General features: G+C 38.1%; 1 protein-coding gene across 1 annotated transcript in view; it reads left to right on the forward strand.

The window, feature by feature from the left end:
• Window positions 1-12280, forward strand: part of OSBPL11 (oxysterol binding protein like 11) — a 96853-nt gene extending 84573 nt beyond the window's left edge. The window contains exons 12-13 of the mRNA XM_080796263.1: window positions 8555-8708; window positions 10614-12280. Coding sequence (XP_080652389.1) covers window positions 8555-8708; window positions 10614-10679 — 220 coding nt within the window. The 3' untranslated portion in view covers window positions 10680-12280. The remainder of the gene's footprint in view (window positions 1-8554; window positions 8709-10613) is intronic.
• The last annotated feature ends 2698 nt before the right edge of the window (window positions 12281-14978 follow it).

The following is a 14978-nucleotide window of genomic DNA, read 5'->3' on the forward strand; positions in this document are numbered from 1 at the left end:
ATTTGCTCTTTCACTCTGTGGCACTTGGATTGGTGGTACATAAGCAGTGATGGGTGGCGCTGCCAGTCTTCGCACTAATCAAGGCAGTGGCACACAACTGTACACGAAGTCATTGTATTCTTCACTGCCCATGTACTTGCATTTTTTTAAGATGCCAGGGTTTTTGTTGTTGTTTATTGTTTTGTTTTGTTTTGTTTTGTTTTAATGTCCTTTAAAAAGTTCCAGGGCACCTGGGTGGCACACTTGAGCCTCTGACTCTTGGTTTTGGCTTAGGTTATGATCTCGGGATCATGAGAGACTGAGCCCAGCATTGGGCTCTGTACTTGGCATGTCTGCTTGAGATGCTCTCTCTCTCTCAATAATAATAAAATCTTTAAAAAAAAAAAGTAGCTATTGTTAATTTTATTATATCATCTTTTTAATAGTCTTTTTTAATAGTCTACCTGACAGATTGGTAGTACGCATAAAGTGCTGGTGGTAGATAATGAGAAGTACGGTGGTTATCTGGAGGAAAAGCACTTGTGCAGTTGTTTGAGTTACAAGCTGAATTAACTGCTGCTTTCATGAAACAACACTTCTTTTTTTTTTTTTTTCTAAGATTTTATTTATTTGACAGAGAGCACAAGCACGGAGAGCAGCAGGCAGAGGGAGAGGGAGAAGCAGGCTCCCTGCTAAGCAGGGAGCCCAACACGGGGCTCGATCCCCAGACCACGAGATTATGACCTGAGCCGAAAGCAGATGCCCAACTGACTGAGCCACCCAGGTGCCCCTGAAACAACATTTCTGCTTAAAAGAAAGATTGGCGGGGCACCTGAGTGGCTCAGTTGGTTAAGCAGCTGCCTTCAGCTCAGGTCATGATCCCAGGGTCCTGGGATTGAGCTCTGCATCGGACTCCCTGCTCAGTGGGGAGCTTGCTTCTGCTTCTGGTGGTTCCCCTGCTTGTGTTCTCTCACTCTGTCTCTCAGATAAATAAATAAAATCTTTTAAAAAGAATTTTTTAATTAAAAAAGAAAAGAATGATTGGCAAACTATGACTATTCTAATTCAATGTTAGGCAGACACTTTTCTTATAAATTAATGACATGAACATGACATTTCAAGAAAAACAATTGACAGTATGTTTTGCTAATAGTAAAATTTAAATGGAAACAACGTATGGCTTAAAGACCTAAATGTGAAACCTGAAACTATAAAAATCCTAGAATAGAGAGAACATAGGCAGTAATTTCTCTGACATCAGCTGTAGCAACATTTTTCTAGATGTGTCTCCTGAGGTAAGAGAAATAAAAGCAAAGTAGACTATTGGGACTACATCAAAATAAAAAAAGTTTCTGCACAACAAAACTAAAAGGTACCCTACAGAATGGAAGAAGATATTTGCAAATGACATTTCTGATAAAGGGTTAGTATCCAAAATACATAAAGAACTGATACAACAACAAGTGTTGGCTAGGATGTGGAGAAAAAGACACCCTCTTACAGTGTTGGTGGAAATGCAAACTGATGCAGCCACTGTGGAAAATAGTATGGAGGTTCCTCAAAAAATTAAAAATAGAACTATCCTATGATCCAGCAATCACACTACTGGGTATTTATCCCAAAGTACAAAAACACTAATTCGAAGTGATACATGCTCCTGTATATTTAAGGAGCATTATGTCTGTCTGTCTGTCTCTCTCTATATATATATATATTTTTTTTTTAAGATTTTATTTATTTATTTGACAGAGAGAGAGAGATCACAAGTAGGCAGAGAGGCAGGCAGAGATAGAGAGAGGGGGAAGCAGGCTCCCCACTGAGCAGAGAGCCCGATGCGAGCCTCAATCCCAGGACCCTGGGATCATGACCTGAGTTGAAGGCAGAGGCTTTAACCCAGTAAGTCACCCAGGTGCCCCTAGAGCATCATTATTTATAAGCCAAACTGTGGAAGCAGCCTAAGTGTCCATCAATAGATGAATGGATAAAGAAGGTGTGGTACGTACACACACGCACACACACACACACACACAGAGAGGAATATTATTTAGCAATTAAAAGAAGAAAATGTTGCCATTTGCAACGATGTGTATAGAACTGGAGAGTATAATGCTAAGCTAAATAGGTCAGAGAAAGACAAATATCATATGATGATCTCATATATGTGGAATTTAAGAAACGAAACACATGAGCAGAGAGAAAAATAGAGACAAACCATGAAATGGACTCTTCACTATAGAAAACAAACTGAGGGGTGCCTGAGTGGCTCAGTGGGTTAAAGCCTCTGCCTTCGGCTCAGGTCATGAGCCCAGGGTCCTGGGATCGAGCCCCGCATCCGGCTCTCTGCTCAGCAGGAAGCCTGCTTCCCTTCCTCTCTCTCTGCTTGCCTCTCTGCCTACTTGTGATCTCTGTCTGTCAAATAAATAAAATCTTAAAAAACAAAAAAAGACTTTTTAAAAAAGAGAAAGTAGAAAGTAAATAGGTAGATAAATAAATGGAAACAACTTGTATCTGTCAACAGATGAATGGATAAGAATATGTAGTATATAGGGCACCTGGCTGGCTGAGTTGGAAGAGCATGTAACTCTTGATCTCGGGGTTTTAAGTTTGAGCTCCATTTGGGGGATAGAGATTATTTAAAAAAAATTTTTTTTTAACTTGAAAAGAAGTTGTAGTAATATACACAGCAGAATTATATTCAACCATGAAAAGGAAGGAAATCCTGCCATTTGTGACAACGTGGATGGACCTTAAGGATATTATGCTAAATGAAATAAGTCACAGAAAGACAAATACTGTATGATCTTACTTATAGGTACAATCTAGGCAAAGTAAAAACCTCATGGAAAATAGATCAGATTTGAGGTTACCAGAGGTGGGGGTTGGGGAGTGGAAGAATTAGATAAGGGTGATCAAAAGGTACAGACTTCCATTTGTAAGGTAAACATGTACTAGGGGATGTCATGTACAATATGATGACTATGGTTAACATTGCCATGTGGTATATTTGAAAGCTGTTAAAAGAGTAGATCGTAGAACTCTAATCACAAGGGAAAACAACTTTTTTATTTATATGCAATGATGAATGTTAACGAAACTCAGTGGGTAGGTATTTCACAGTGTATGTAAGTCAATTTACTATGCTGTACATCTTAAACATACGTAACAGTCCTGTATGTCCTGGAAAAACTATTTAAGCTTCAAGACAAAAATCAGAATTTGGAAAATTTTATCTGCCTCCTGAGTGTGAAAGCTTCCCAAGTAAAGGATTTTCTGATGAAATTGGTGGTGATAGTAATGAATGTGGTTTTTTTAATATTACATAATAAAATGTCAACATCTGAAAGATCATTTTTCAAGTGAAGAATGCATGATATTACAAAATCATTCAAGACCCATTCAAAAACCCAGTCAAGAAGAATGGATAAAGAAGATGTGATATATATAATGGAGTATTACTCAGCCAACACCAAAAAAAAAAGAAATCTTGCCATTTGCAATGATGTGGATGGAGCTAGAGTATATGATGCTAAGTGAAATAAGTCAGTGAGAGAAATACAGATACCATATGATCTCACTCATATGTGGAATTTAAGAAAGAAAACAGATGAACATATGAGAAGGGGGAAAAGAAAAAAAAAAAAAGGGGGAAAGAGGGAAACATGCCGGAAGAGACTCCTAAAGATAAAGAACAAACTGAGGGTTGTTGGAAGGAGGTTGGTGGGGGATGAGCTAGATGGGTGATGGGTATTAAGGAGGGCGCTTGTTATGATGAGCACTGGATATTGTATTTAAGTGATGAATCACTGAATTCTGATTCAGAAACCAACATTGCATTGTGTGTTAGCTACCTAAAATTTAAATTAAAAAAAAAAAATCTAGTCACTATGCCAGTTAGACCAATGAGTTTCCTTGTAGCACAATATAAAAAATTAATTGACATCTTTCATTTTCCACACTGCAGGCAACCTTTAAAAAACTACCACCTGGGGGACCTGGTGTCTCAGTTAAATGTTGGACTCTTGGTTTCGGCTCAGGTCACTACCTCAGGATTGTGAGATTGAGGCCCACGTAGGGCTCTGTGCAACACAGACCCCGCTTAAGATTATGTAAATAAATACATAAATAAGAATAAAAAACTAGGGGCGCCTGGGTGGCTCAGTAGGTTAAGCCTCTGCCTTCGGCTCAGGTCGTGATCCCAGGGTCCTGGGATCGAGCCTTGCATCGGGCTCTCTGCTCAGCCGGGAGCTGCTTCTCCCTCTCTCTCTCTGCCTGCCTCTCTGCCTACTTGTGATCTCTGTCTGTCAAATAAATAAATAAAATCTTTAATTTTTTTTTAAATTTATTTATTTGTTAGAGAGAGAGCAAGCGAGCACAGGCAGAGTGGTAGGCAGAGGCAGAGGGAGAAGCAGGCTCCCCGCGGAGCAAGGAGCCCGATGCGGGACTCGATCCCAGGACGCTGGGATCATGACCTGAGCCGAAGGCAGCTGCTCAACCAACTGAGCCACCTAGGCGTCCCAAATAAAATCTTTAAAAAAAATAAAAATAAAAGACTACCACCTGGTGAATTTAATACAATACCAAAGAATTAAATTACTTGAGAAGTATGTTAAAATATTCTCTTTTCCAACTCTGTATCTATGTGAGGCCAGATTTTCTTAAGACTTATTTTTATTTATTATTTTCTAGAGGGTGCCACCAATGTTACCATTTATTCTCTGTGGATTTCCTTCATCTGTGTTACTCTTTTTTTTTTCTAAAGATTTTATTTTAGAGAGAGAGAATGCACGCACACACACTTAGGGGGGTGGGAGGAGCAAAGGGAGAGGGAGAGAGAGGATCTCAAACATATTCCACACTAAACACAGAGCCTAATGCAGGTGTTGATCCCAGGACCCTGAGATCATGACCTGAGCAGAAACCAGGAGTCAGCCACTTAACCCACTGAGCCCCGCAGGCACCCCTAGATTTTTCTTTATTTAATTAAACTAAAATAATAGAACAGATTAAATGTAGAAATATTTGTAAGAATCCAGCTATTATTAAAGCAGACAAATGTTTAAGAGATACTGTTGGATTCTCTGCTAAAATTTTATTAAGGATTTTTTATATCTACATTCATGGGGGATATTGGTCTGTTGTTTTCTTTGAGGGAGTTTTTAACTATAATTCATTATCTTTAGAGGGAAAGTGAGGTTGTCTTTCTTCTTAATTGAAGGTTGGTCGTTTATGTCTTTTAAGGAATTGATTAATTTCACCTACATCTAGCTTGTCAAATTTATTGACATATAGTTTATAATATTCCCTTAGGGGTTTTTTGTTGTTGTTTTTTTAAAATATTTTATTTATTTATTTGACAGAGAGAGAGATCACAAGTAGGCAGAGAGGCAGGCAGAGAGAGGGGGAAAGCAGGCTCCCCACTGAGCAGGGAGCCCGATGGGACCATGACCTGAGCTGAAGGCAGGGGCTTAACCCACTGAGCCACCCAGGTGCCCCCCTTAGTTTTCTTTTAATGTGTGTAGGATCTTTAGTGATGTCCCACTTTCATTCTTTATGTTGGTAATATTTTCTTTTGCTATCAATGGGATTAAAGATTTTTATTAAGGATTATTTATTAAAGGATTATTAATTTTACTCAAAGAACCAGTTTTTGTATCATTGCTTTTTGTCTATATTTCTATTTTGTTATTCATTGATTTCTGCTCTTTTTTTATTTCCTCTTTTATGCTTACTTGGTACATCATTTGCTCTTCCTTTTTCTAGTTTCTTAAAAAGGAAACTTAGGTCAGGGATCAGCGAACTTTTCTATAAAAGCCCGGAGAGTAAATATTTTAGGCCTATTGGGCGAGATAGTCTCTACTACAACTACTCAGCTCTGTCACTAAAGCATGAAAGCAGCCACAGACCTTGAAAGGATAGACACCACTATGTTACAATAAAAATTTGGGTAGCCAGCCATAGTTTGACCCCTCATTAGGCCGATTTCTTTGCCTTTCCTAATATAAATATTTAACGTATTTCTCTCTAAGCTTGCTTTAGCTATTTCAAACTTTTGATATGTGTTTTCTGATTTTCCTTTGATTTTTTTTTTTTTGGACTCATGAAGTTATTTAGTATTATTTAATTTCCAAATATTTGGAAAATTTCCAGCTATCTTCCCACTGTTCGTTTTTAGTTTAACTTAATTTTGGCCAAAGGATATACTTGGTATGGTTTTAGTCCTTCAGATTTTATTGAGATTTGTTTTATAACCCTGAATACATTCTGTCTTGGTAAACATTTCATGGGCACTTGACAAGAGTGTATATTCAATTGATGTTAGGTGACAGTACTCTGTAAATGTCAATTAGCTCAAGTGGGTTGATAGTATTTTTCAAGTACTCTTTGTTTTACTAATTTTCTGTGTATTTGTCTCATCAGTTGAGGTCAGTTATTGAAATTGCCAATTATAATTGCATATTTCTCTTCATAGTTGTCTAAGTCTTTATGTTATTTGAAGCTCTGTGGTAGGGACAACACATTTGGGATTGTATGTTCTCTTAATGCACTGAACTCTGATCATTATGAAATGATCTTCTTTATCCCTGGTGATAGCTTTCTTTTCTTTCTTTTTTTAAAGATTTTATTTACTTATTTGACAGAGACACTGTGGGAGAGGGAGCACAAGCAGGGGGAGTGGGAGAGGGCCTCCCATGGAGCAGAAAGCCTGATGCAGGGCTCCATCCCAGGACCCTGGGATCATGACGCGAGCCAAAGGCAGATACCCAATGACTGAGCTACCCAAGCGCTCCCCTGGTGATAGTTCTTGCTTTGAATTCTGCTTTAATACTAAAATTGCCACTTAAAAACTTTATCAAGATTTATTTTACATATTATAAAATTCACCTGTTTCAAGTTTAAGTGATTTTTAGCAACTTTCTTGAGCAATGCAGTCATCACCATAAATCAGTTTCACAACCTTTATCATCCCATCAGACCCTTATTCCCATTTATAGCTAATGTTCATTCCATTCCCATCCCCATTCTCAGGGAACCTACTTTTTGTCTATAAGTGTGTTTTTTCTGGATACTTCAGATAAATGGAATCATATAATATGTGATATCTTGTGCCTGGCTTCTTTCACTTAGCATAGTGTTTCTGAGGTTCATCTAGGATACAACATGTATCAATAGCTCATTTTTTATATTGCTGAATAGTATTCCATTATATGGAACCACATTTTGTCTATCCCTTCACCAACTGATGGACATTGCCAGTTTTGGACTATGATGATTAATACCACTATGAACATTCTTGTTTGGGTGGATATGTTTTCATTTCTCTGGGTAAATATCTGAAATGGTAATTGCTGGATTGTCTGGAAGTTTTACATTTAACTTTTCAGGAAACTGCCAAACTATTTTCCTAAGTGGCTACACCATTTTATGCTCCTTCCAGCAATGTAGAAGTGTGCCAGTTCTCCACATCCTTATCAACATTTGTTATTGCCTACCGTATACCCATCATACCCCTTTTAGGTGGTGTGAAGTAGTCTTATTATGGTTTTAATTTGCATATTCCAAATGACTAATGATGGTGAACATATTTTCATGTGCTAATTAATTACACATTTGTTTATCTTGTTTGGTGAAATGTGTGATTGTTTTCTTGGGTTGCAGGAGTTCTTTGTGAATTCTGAATATAAATCCTTTATTGGATATGTGTTTTGAAAATATTTTCTCCTTGTCTGTTGCTTATTTTTAAATTTTTGTAGTGAGTTTTTTTCAGTAAAAGGTTTTAATTTTTTTAGATGAGATTGTTGAAGTTTTCTTTTATGGAGTATGGTTTTGGTATTGTATCTAGGAAATCTTTGCCTAACCCAGCCTCAGAGATTTTCTCCTGTGTGTTCTTGTAAAAGTTTCCTTTTGAGGTAAGGGTCTGAGGTCCTCTTTTTGCTTTTATATATCCGTTTTTCCCAGTGCCATTTGTTGAACGGACTGTTCTTTCTCCCAAAGAGTTGTCTGGGCAGTTTTCTTTTGCTTGGAGTTAGTTGAGCTTTCCTTCTTCTGCTGTGCCAATAAACTCTAGCCAGTGAGTTAGAGCACCCATAGGACTCCCCTTATCTGTTTCCTACTCTCAGGAATCATTGTCCTGTACTTGCCTTTTGCTCAATATCTGTAGTCTCCATTATTTCAATATATTTTGTCTGGTTTTCTAGCTGATTAAAGGCAGGAGGATTAAGTCTGGTCCCCATTATCTTATCATGTCCAGAAGTAGAAGTCTCTAAAATTTCAGCTTTTAAAAAATTTATTTATCTTTTTGCTTATTAATTTTTAAGTTTCTTAAAAAATAAAAATCTATTACTTTGTAAAATACAAATTATTTTTTATTTGAAAAGAAAAAGCAGAAGGAGCAGCATCTTGGACATCAGTATCAGCACCATACTATTATTCCATGGTTTTGTAACTCATATACATGAAACTATATATCTGATTCAGGAGACATAATTTTTTTTAATTACTTTTAATTTCAAGGGTATCAGTTCTATTATCTTTTTTTAAAGAATGCTTGTAAAATCTGTGGCTTTTCTGATTTTAGGCGATTGTGGAAAAATGTGACAGACTCTCTGAGGGAATCTGAAATTGATAAAGCCACAGAGCATAAACGTACCTTGGAAGAGCGCCAGAGGACTGAAGAAAGGCATCGAACCGAAACAGGCACACCCTGGAAAACCAAGTATTTTATTAAAGAGGTTTGTCCTACGTGTCTTCAGACTAAAACTCATTATCTACTTAGTGAGGACTTTAGCTTACTAGGCTTTCTTGAATTGTTATCACTTATACATCTTTATTTCTGAAACTAGTCCAGCTTAACCAGGAGCTTTTTCATGAGCTTTTCACAGTTTGCCAAGGTAAAATAGTTTAGCAGCAGTTCAGATGAGGTAGATTTCAGGATTAAATTGGTCAGAAACAAAAATGCTAATAACATAATCTCAATCACGGTAATAGATGATACAATTTATAATTTATTACCTTTTGAACCACACTGAAACTCTTTGTTTACTTCCAGAGACCACATTTTAAGGGGAGACATGAGAAACTTAAATAACTATACAAAGGGTAGTGATTTATCTTTAAAAAAAATAAAATAAAAGATAGGCACCCTGATTCTTGCTAATAACATGACATATAAAGTTGAGACTTCTCGTTTATTCTCGGAGATACACCAGTCTGGCATTCTGTGATGTGATTAGTTGACATCTTTTTCAAAGAACAGTACTAAGGGAGTTGAGAATTACCAACCAGGTGATTTAATATAAACAATCTAATGGTTGCTATTATTTTTTTTTAAACTTTATTTATTTGAGAGCAAAGAAGAGAGAGAGAGAGCATGAGGGGGAGCAGCAGAGGGAAAGGGAGAGGCAGACTCCTCTCGCTCAGTAGGGAGCCTGACATGGGACTTGATTCCAGGACCCCGAGATCATGACCTGAGCCAAAGGCAGAACACTTAACCTACTGAGCCACCCAAGTGCCCCTAATGGTTGCTATTATTAAAGAAGAATTATTTTGATACTTATTGAAAACATCAAGAAAATCTTCATTCAGGACTATTATAATAGAGAAGAGGGATTGAACGCAACACTGAGCACAGGGACAAGTGGAAATGTGAGGGAGTGAGTGGAAAAGAGAATCTTGGTTAGATATCAAGGATTGGGGTGGGGAGAGAGGAACTTGATTACATATCAAGGGTGGGAAAACAAGAGTTTCAAAATCAAGGATTTGGGGTCGGGGGGATTCTTGGCTAACTGGCTTATCAGAATTCTTTGCTAAAATTGAGCTCAGTAGGCCATGGTTGAGGCCCAGTCAAGAAGAGTGCTCAAAGTAGTCCAACTGAAATGTAGTCAAGGAAAGAATGAGTCCTTGTCACTAGAAGCCAAGTAATTGCCAGCCTTAAGTCATTTCAGGAACAAGATAAAATATATATATTTAAATTTTTAAGAAAATTTTTAATATAAATAAATTGAAGGATGTATGCATTAAGGATGTGTTCAGATCTGATTTACTTCACCTAGTCCTGTGAACACGGAACTCTAGTAATCTGTATCAAGTCCTGCACCCCCAGTATATAGCTTCATGAGTTTCTTTTCCTCACTTGGTATTCCCCTGGTTCTAGTTCATTCTTTGACTGTTAACTATCTCCTTGCGGTATCCTTCTGTTCGCAGGAGCCAGGAAAAACTAATGGGAATAGAGTCAGGGGAGAACTAGGACACAGTACTCAGATACTAGAGATGCTGGTTGAGATAGAGAGAACAGCTAGTACCTTGATGACCATTTCTTTGTGCTCTGCCTGCTTGGTGCCCATCAGCATGCAGCGTCTTGGCAAAACTGGCAGAATTGCTACAAATGAATTCTGCAAATAAAGTGATCATCGAGCATCAACTCGGGGCCCCCACCAGAACTTCTCCCCTAATCCTAGCTAAACCACTGGCATTATGTAATGTCTTAAGCACAGATTTTTTTCTCTGTCACAAAAATTCTTATTTTTAAATGTGAGAGTAGAATTCCACCTCAGGGAAGGTGTTGCTTCTAGTTTTGGTCACCGATTGTGAAACTATCAGAGGAATCGTTCTTTAATACACTTTTCTGCTTGTTTCAGGGTGACGGCTGGGTTTATCATAAACCCCTTTGGAAAATAATCCCAACAGCACAACCAGCAGAGTGACACACACTAAGACTCGACCAAATGAACTTCTTCTCTGTTTACCCTAAACCCTCCCAGAACGGAGTCATTGCACTGAGTGACCTGCTTCCTGATCGCACAGACTGAATCTAGCTGAACACGAATGTACCTGTGAAGGCACCATAGAATGGCAGCAAGACCAAAGTGTTGAAGAAACACGATGGGCCTCTCACCAACCTGTTCACGTGACACGAGCAATATCATCTAAAAACCTTTCACGGGAATTGTTGGGTGATTAATCTTTTATCCGGTCCCCGCTCCTAAAGTTCAGTTCGAATCCCCTGTCTTTGCAGGGGGGCAGCAAGACACACACAACAGTGAGAACTCAGTGATTTTGATTTCTTTATAGTGAGAAGTGAATGCTCTATCAGAGTTTGTGTGTTGCTTTCTGTCGGTAACTGAAGTATTCACTGCTCTTACAAACTCAGAGGAGGAGGACGATGACCCAGAAGTGGATTCAGCCATTGTGCCTGAAATCAGTGTTAAAAAAATCAACCAGGTTGTAGTAACAAGGCATTCTGTTCCTTCAAAGAGACTGTGTGCCTGTGTCTGAGGAGCTTATCCATTCTCCACCTGTCGGAACTCTCTTTTAAAGTATATTTATAAATTGATTAGAATTATAACCATGGAGAATTTTTTCTTCTGAGCATTTTAATATACTTGAAAACAACATTGACTTGAAAAATTTCAGAACAGTTTTTCAGTACCTAGTTTTATTAAATACTACACTTGAGAGACAATTTTTTTAAATGTGTTCCTGTCAATATGATGAGATTTTGGCCTTTCTCAAGAACTGAGGCATTAAAGAACATAGCGAACATTAAAGAATAAAACTGTTACTTTTTTCCTTACCTTTTTTTCACTTGTAGGTTAATATCCAGTATTATGTGCTATCCCTCTGGATAAGTATGCTTCATCTTACCTCTGTTCACTCAAATTTAAACCAACTATTCATATTTGTCAGTAATTCAGAAGTTGTGTATGTGGCTGAGTGCATGTATGGTGTGGTTCTCTTTTCAAGGAAACACAAATGCTGAAGAAAGAATAAGAAATAAAAAGTTATCAGGAAGTTGTATTCAGGTACAAATCTTTTTTTTTAAATAAGTATTTTATTGAGGTTGAAGAATTGCTGGCAATTAAAAGGATAGTGCTAATTATGGCTTTTGTCATTCATTCAAGTATTTATTGAGCACCTACTTATGGTGCTCAACACTTGTTACTGCAAGCTACCTTAATTTTCCAAGAGTGGTGCCTTACTCTGTTTCTTCTGATGTGGTCTTCCAATCAGTGTGTGTAACATACCTGTTATTCATCAGCCCTGTTAGGTGGCTGTATCTCTTGCATCATCATAAGAAGTTTAAGCTTTGTGCTCTGATAAATTGTGTTTTATTGAAGGGGTCGATAGGATGAAAACAGCAAAACAATAATTTTTTCAACAAACTGTAAATTATAAGAAAATAACTGGTTTATGTACAACCATTTTAATGATTCCCTTGTTCATTTTTGCTGTGAAATGCACTGAAAAATCTCAAAATGAGTTATAGTTCATATGTTGGGAAGATTGAAAAATAATAAAACTAGAGAACAATAATGCCTTTGTCTGTTTTATGAATGGAGAGAAATAATTTATATTTAGTAGAGTTAGCACCTTGTTCATATGAGAGGGATGTTGATTTTTCTCTTTACCTTCTTATTTTCAGGAATCTCAGGGAGAAAAGGAAATAAATTCAGTAAGAGTTTTTAAAAACTAAAATGTTTAAATATACTGGAAATAGAGCAAGAATGTGAAATTAAACTAGTGATTTTGTTTTGTTCTTTGAGCCACTTGAACACCCATTTATTTCTTTGAATTGCTGAGCCATTTTAAGAATTATTGAAATACAGTGAAATAAGTCAATCGGAGAAAGACAACTATCATATCATCTCCCTGATATGAGGAAGTGGAGATGCACCATGGCGGGGTTGGGGGTAGAAAAAGAATGAATGAAACAAGATGGGATCGGGAGGGAGACAAACCATAAGTGACTCTTAATCTCACAAAACAAACTGAGGGTTGCTGCGGGGAGGGGGGTCGGGAGAGGGGAGTGGGGTTATGGACATTGGGGAGGATATGTGCTATGGTGAGTGCTGTGAAGTGTGTAAACCTGGCGATTCACAGACCTGTACCCCTGGGGATAAAAATACATTATATGTTTATAAAAAAAATTTTTTAATTAGTAAATTTTAAAAAAAAGAATTATTGAAATACAATTTTAAAAATTCTTCAGGAAAACAATACATTTACAAGTAATTGAAATCTCATGATAACGGGTTGCTTCTTTGACAACAGTGAAATAATACTACTTTTTTTTTTAAATAGTGAATTTTTTAAAAATATTTTATTTATTTATTTGACAGAGAGAGAGCCATCACAGGTAGGCAGAGAAAGAGGGGGAAGAAGGCTCCCCGCTGAGCAGAGAGCCCGATGTGGGGCTCGATCCCAGGACCCTGAGATCATGACCTGAGCTGAAGGCAGAGGCTTAACCCACTGAGCCACCTAGGCGTCCCTTATAAAACATTTTCATATGTTTTCACTATTAATGTTCACACAAATACCGTGAAATTACAGTCAGGATGACCATGCCAACTTCACAGATGAGGAAATGATTGCTCAGAAAGTTTAGTGCTTATTTCAATTCACTAGCTAGACCTTCAACAAACATCTGTTAAGTATTTGTTTGGGGACGGATAGTACATTGGATTCCGACATGACAAATAGTATCCCTATTGTTACAGACTTAGATGAAGAAGAAACCCAGGAATGGGTTGTTGATCTGGACAAGGCTAACTGGTCTTTCCAAACCCCAGAAAGGCACCATGGTACCTAAGTGCTTTGGAAGGCAGTTGATCAATGTGAACGTGAGGAGTTGTGGGGGGAATGCGTCTGACTGGCTTAGTCGATAGAATATGTGACTCTTGATCTTGGGGGTCATGAGTTCGAGCCGCACATTGGATGAAGAGCTTACTTTAAAAAATAATAATAAATTTTTTAAAAGCAAGGGGTTGTGGCACCTGGGTGGCTCAGTGGGTTAAGCCCCTGCTTTTGGCTCAGGTCATGATCTCAGGGTCCTCGGATCGAGCCCCGCATCGGGCTCTCTACTCAGCAGGGAACCTGCTTCCCCCTCGCTCTCTGCCTGCCTCTCTGCCTACTTGTGATCTCTGTCTGTGAAATAAATAAATAAAATCTTTTAAAAAAATAAAAATAAAAGCAAGGGGTTTGGCTCAAAGCCTACATAAGAAACCCCAAACAATGCAACTAGGTGACTAACTTCTGTTCCACCCTATAAGACTGGAGAGATTGAACCAGAGAAATTTCCAGTTCGGGAACACAAGTTGATAAACTGAAAATGAGGTACAAGGTAAAGTCTATATACTTAAGGATGAGACCTTAGCCCCTTCCCCTGTCCCATTCCGAAAATACTGGCAGTCAGGCTTATACCTTCAGGCAAGAGATTAAAATACTCTTCTTAGGCCAAGCACAACTCCAGAAAAAAGTCCTATAGATATATTTGGAGGTTCCACCAACAAAAAAATTCTCAGCTGACAATCCTGTTAATTAAATTCAAGCCAGCAAGTCCTACAACATAACCCTCTATGCTTTCCCCAAGAAACTATACACACCCATCCTCGCACCAACACATTGTGTATGTAGACAATTACATCTCATTTTAATAGCTAATGATCAGCAGACATTTGAGGAAAGATTCCAACGTTAATAAAAAAGATCAAATAGGAAAAAAAATTTGAGAAACATAATTTAGGAAATAACTTCAGAAAAAAATAAGTCTTCAGACCAGAGCAGATGATCTTCTATAAAACATGAACAAAATGCTGTCTTTTTCCTTAAGATTTTACTTATTTATTTTAAGTTGGCTCCACATCCAGTGTGGAGCCCAGGGCAGGGCTTGAACTCACAAACAAGACTGAGACCTGAGCTAAGATCAAGAGTTGGATGCTTAACCACTGAGCCACCCAAGCACCCCTCAAAATGCTATCTTTAAAGTGGGCTGTTCTGGAAATAAGTACAGGTCTTGGATATTAAAAATATGATAGTTCGGGACGCCTGGGTGGCTCAGTTGGTTGAGCGGCTGCCTTCGGCTCGGGTAATGATCCCGGTGTCCTGGGATCGAGTCCCGCATCGGGCTCCTTGCTCCGCAGGGAGCCTGCTTCTCCCTCTGCCACTCCCTCTGCCACTCTGTCTGCCTATGCTCACTCTCTCTCTCTCTCTGACAAATAAATAAA

Source organism: Martes martes, assembly GCF_963455335.1.
Source record: "Martes martes genome assembly, chromosome: 1".
Taxonomy (NCBI): Eukaryota; Metazoa; Chordata; class Mammalia; order Carnivora; family Mustelidae; genus Martes; species Martes martes.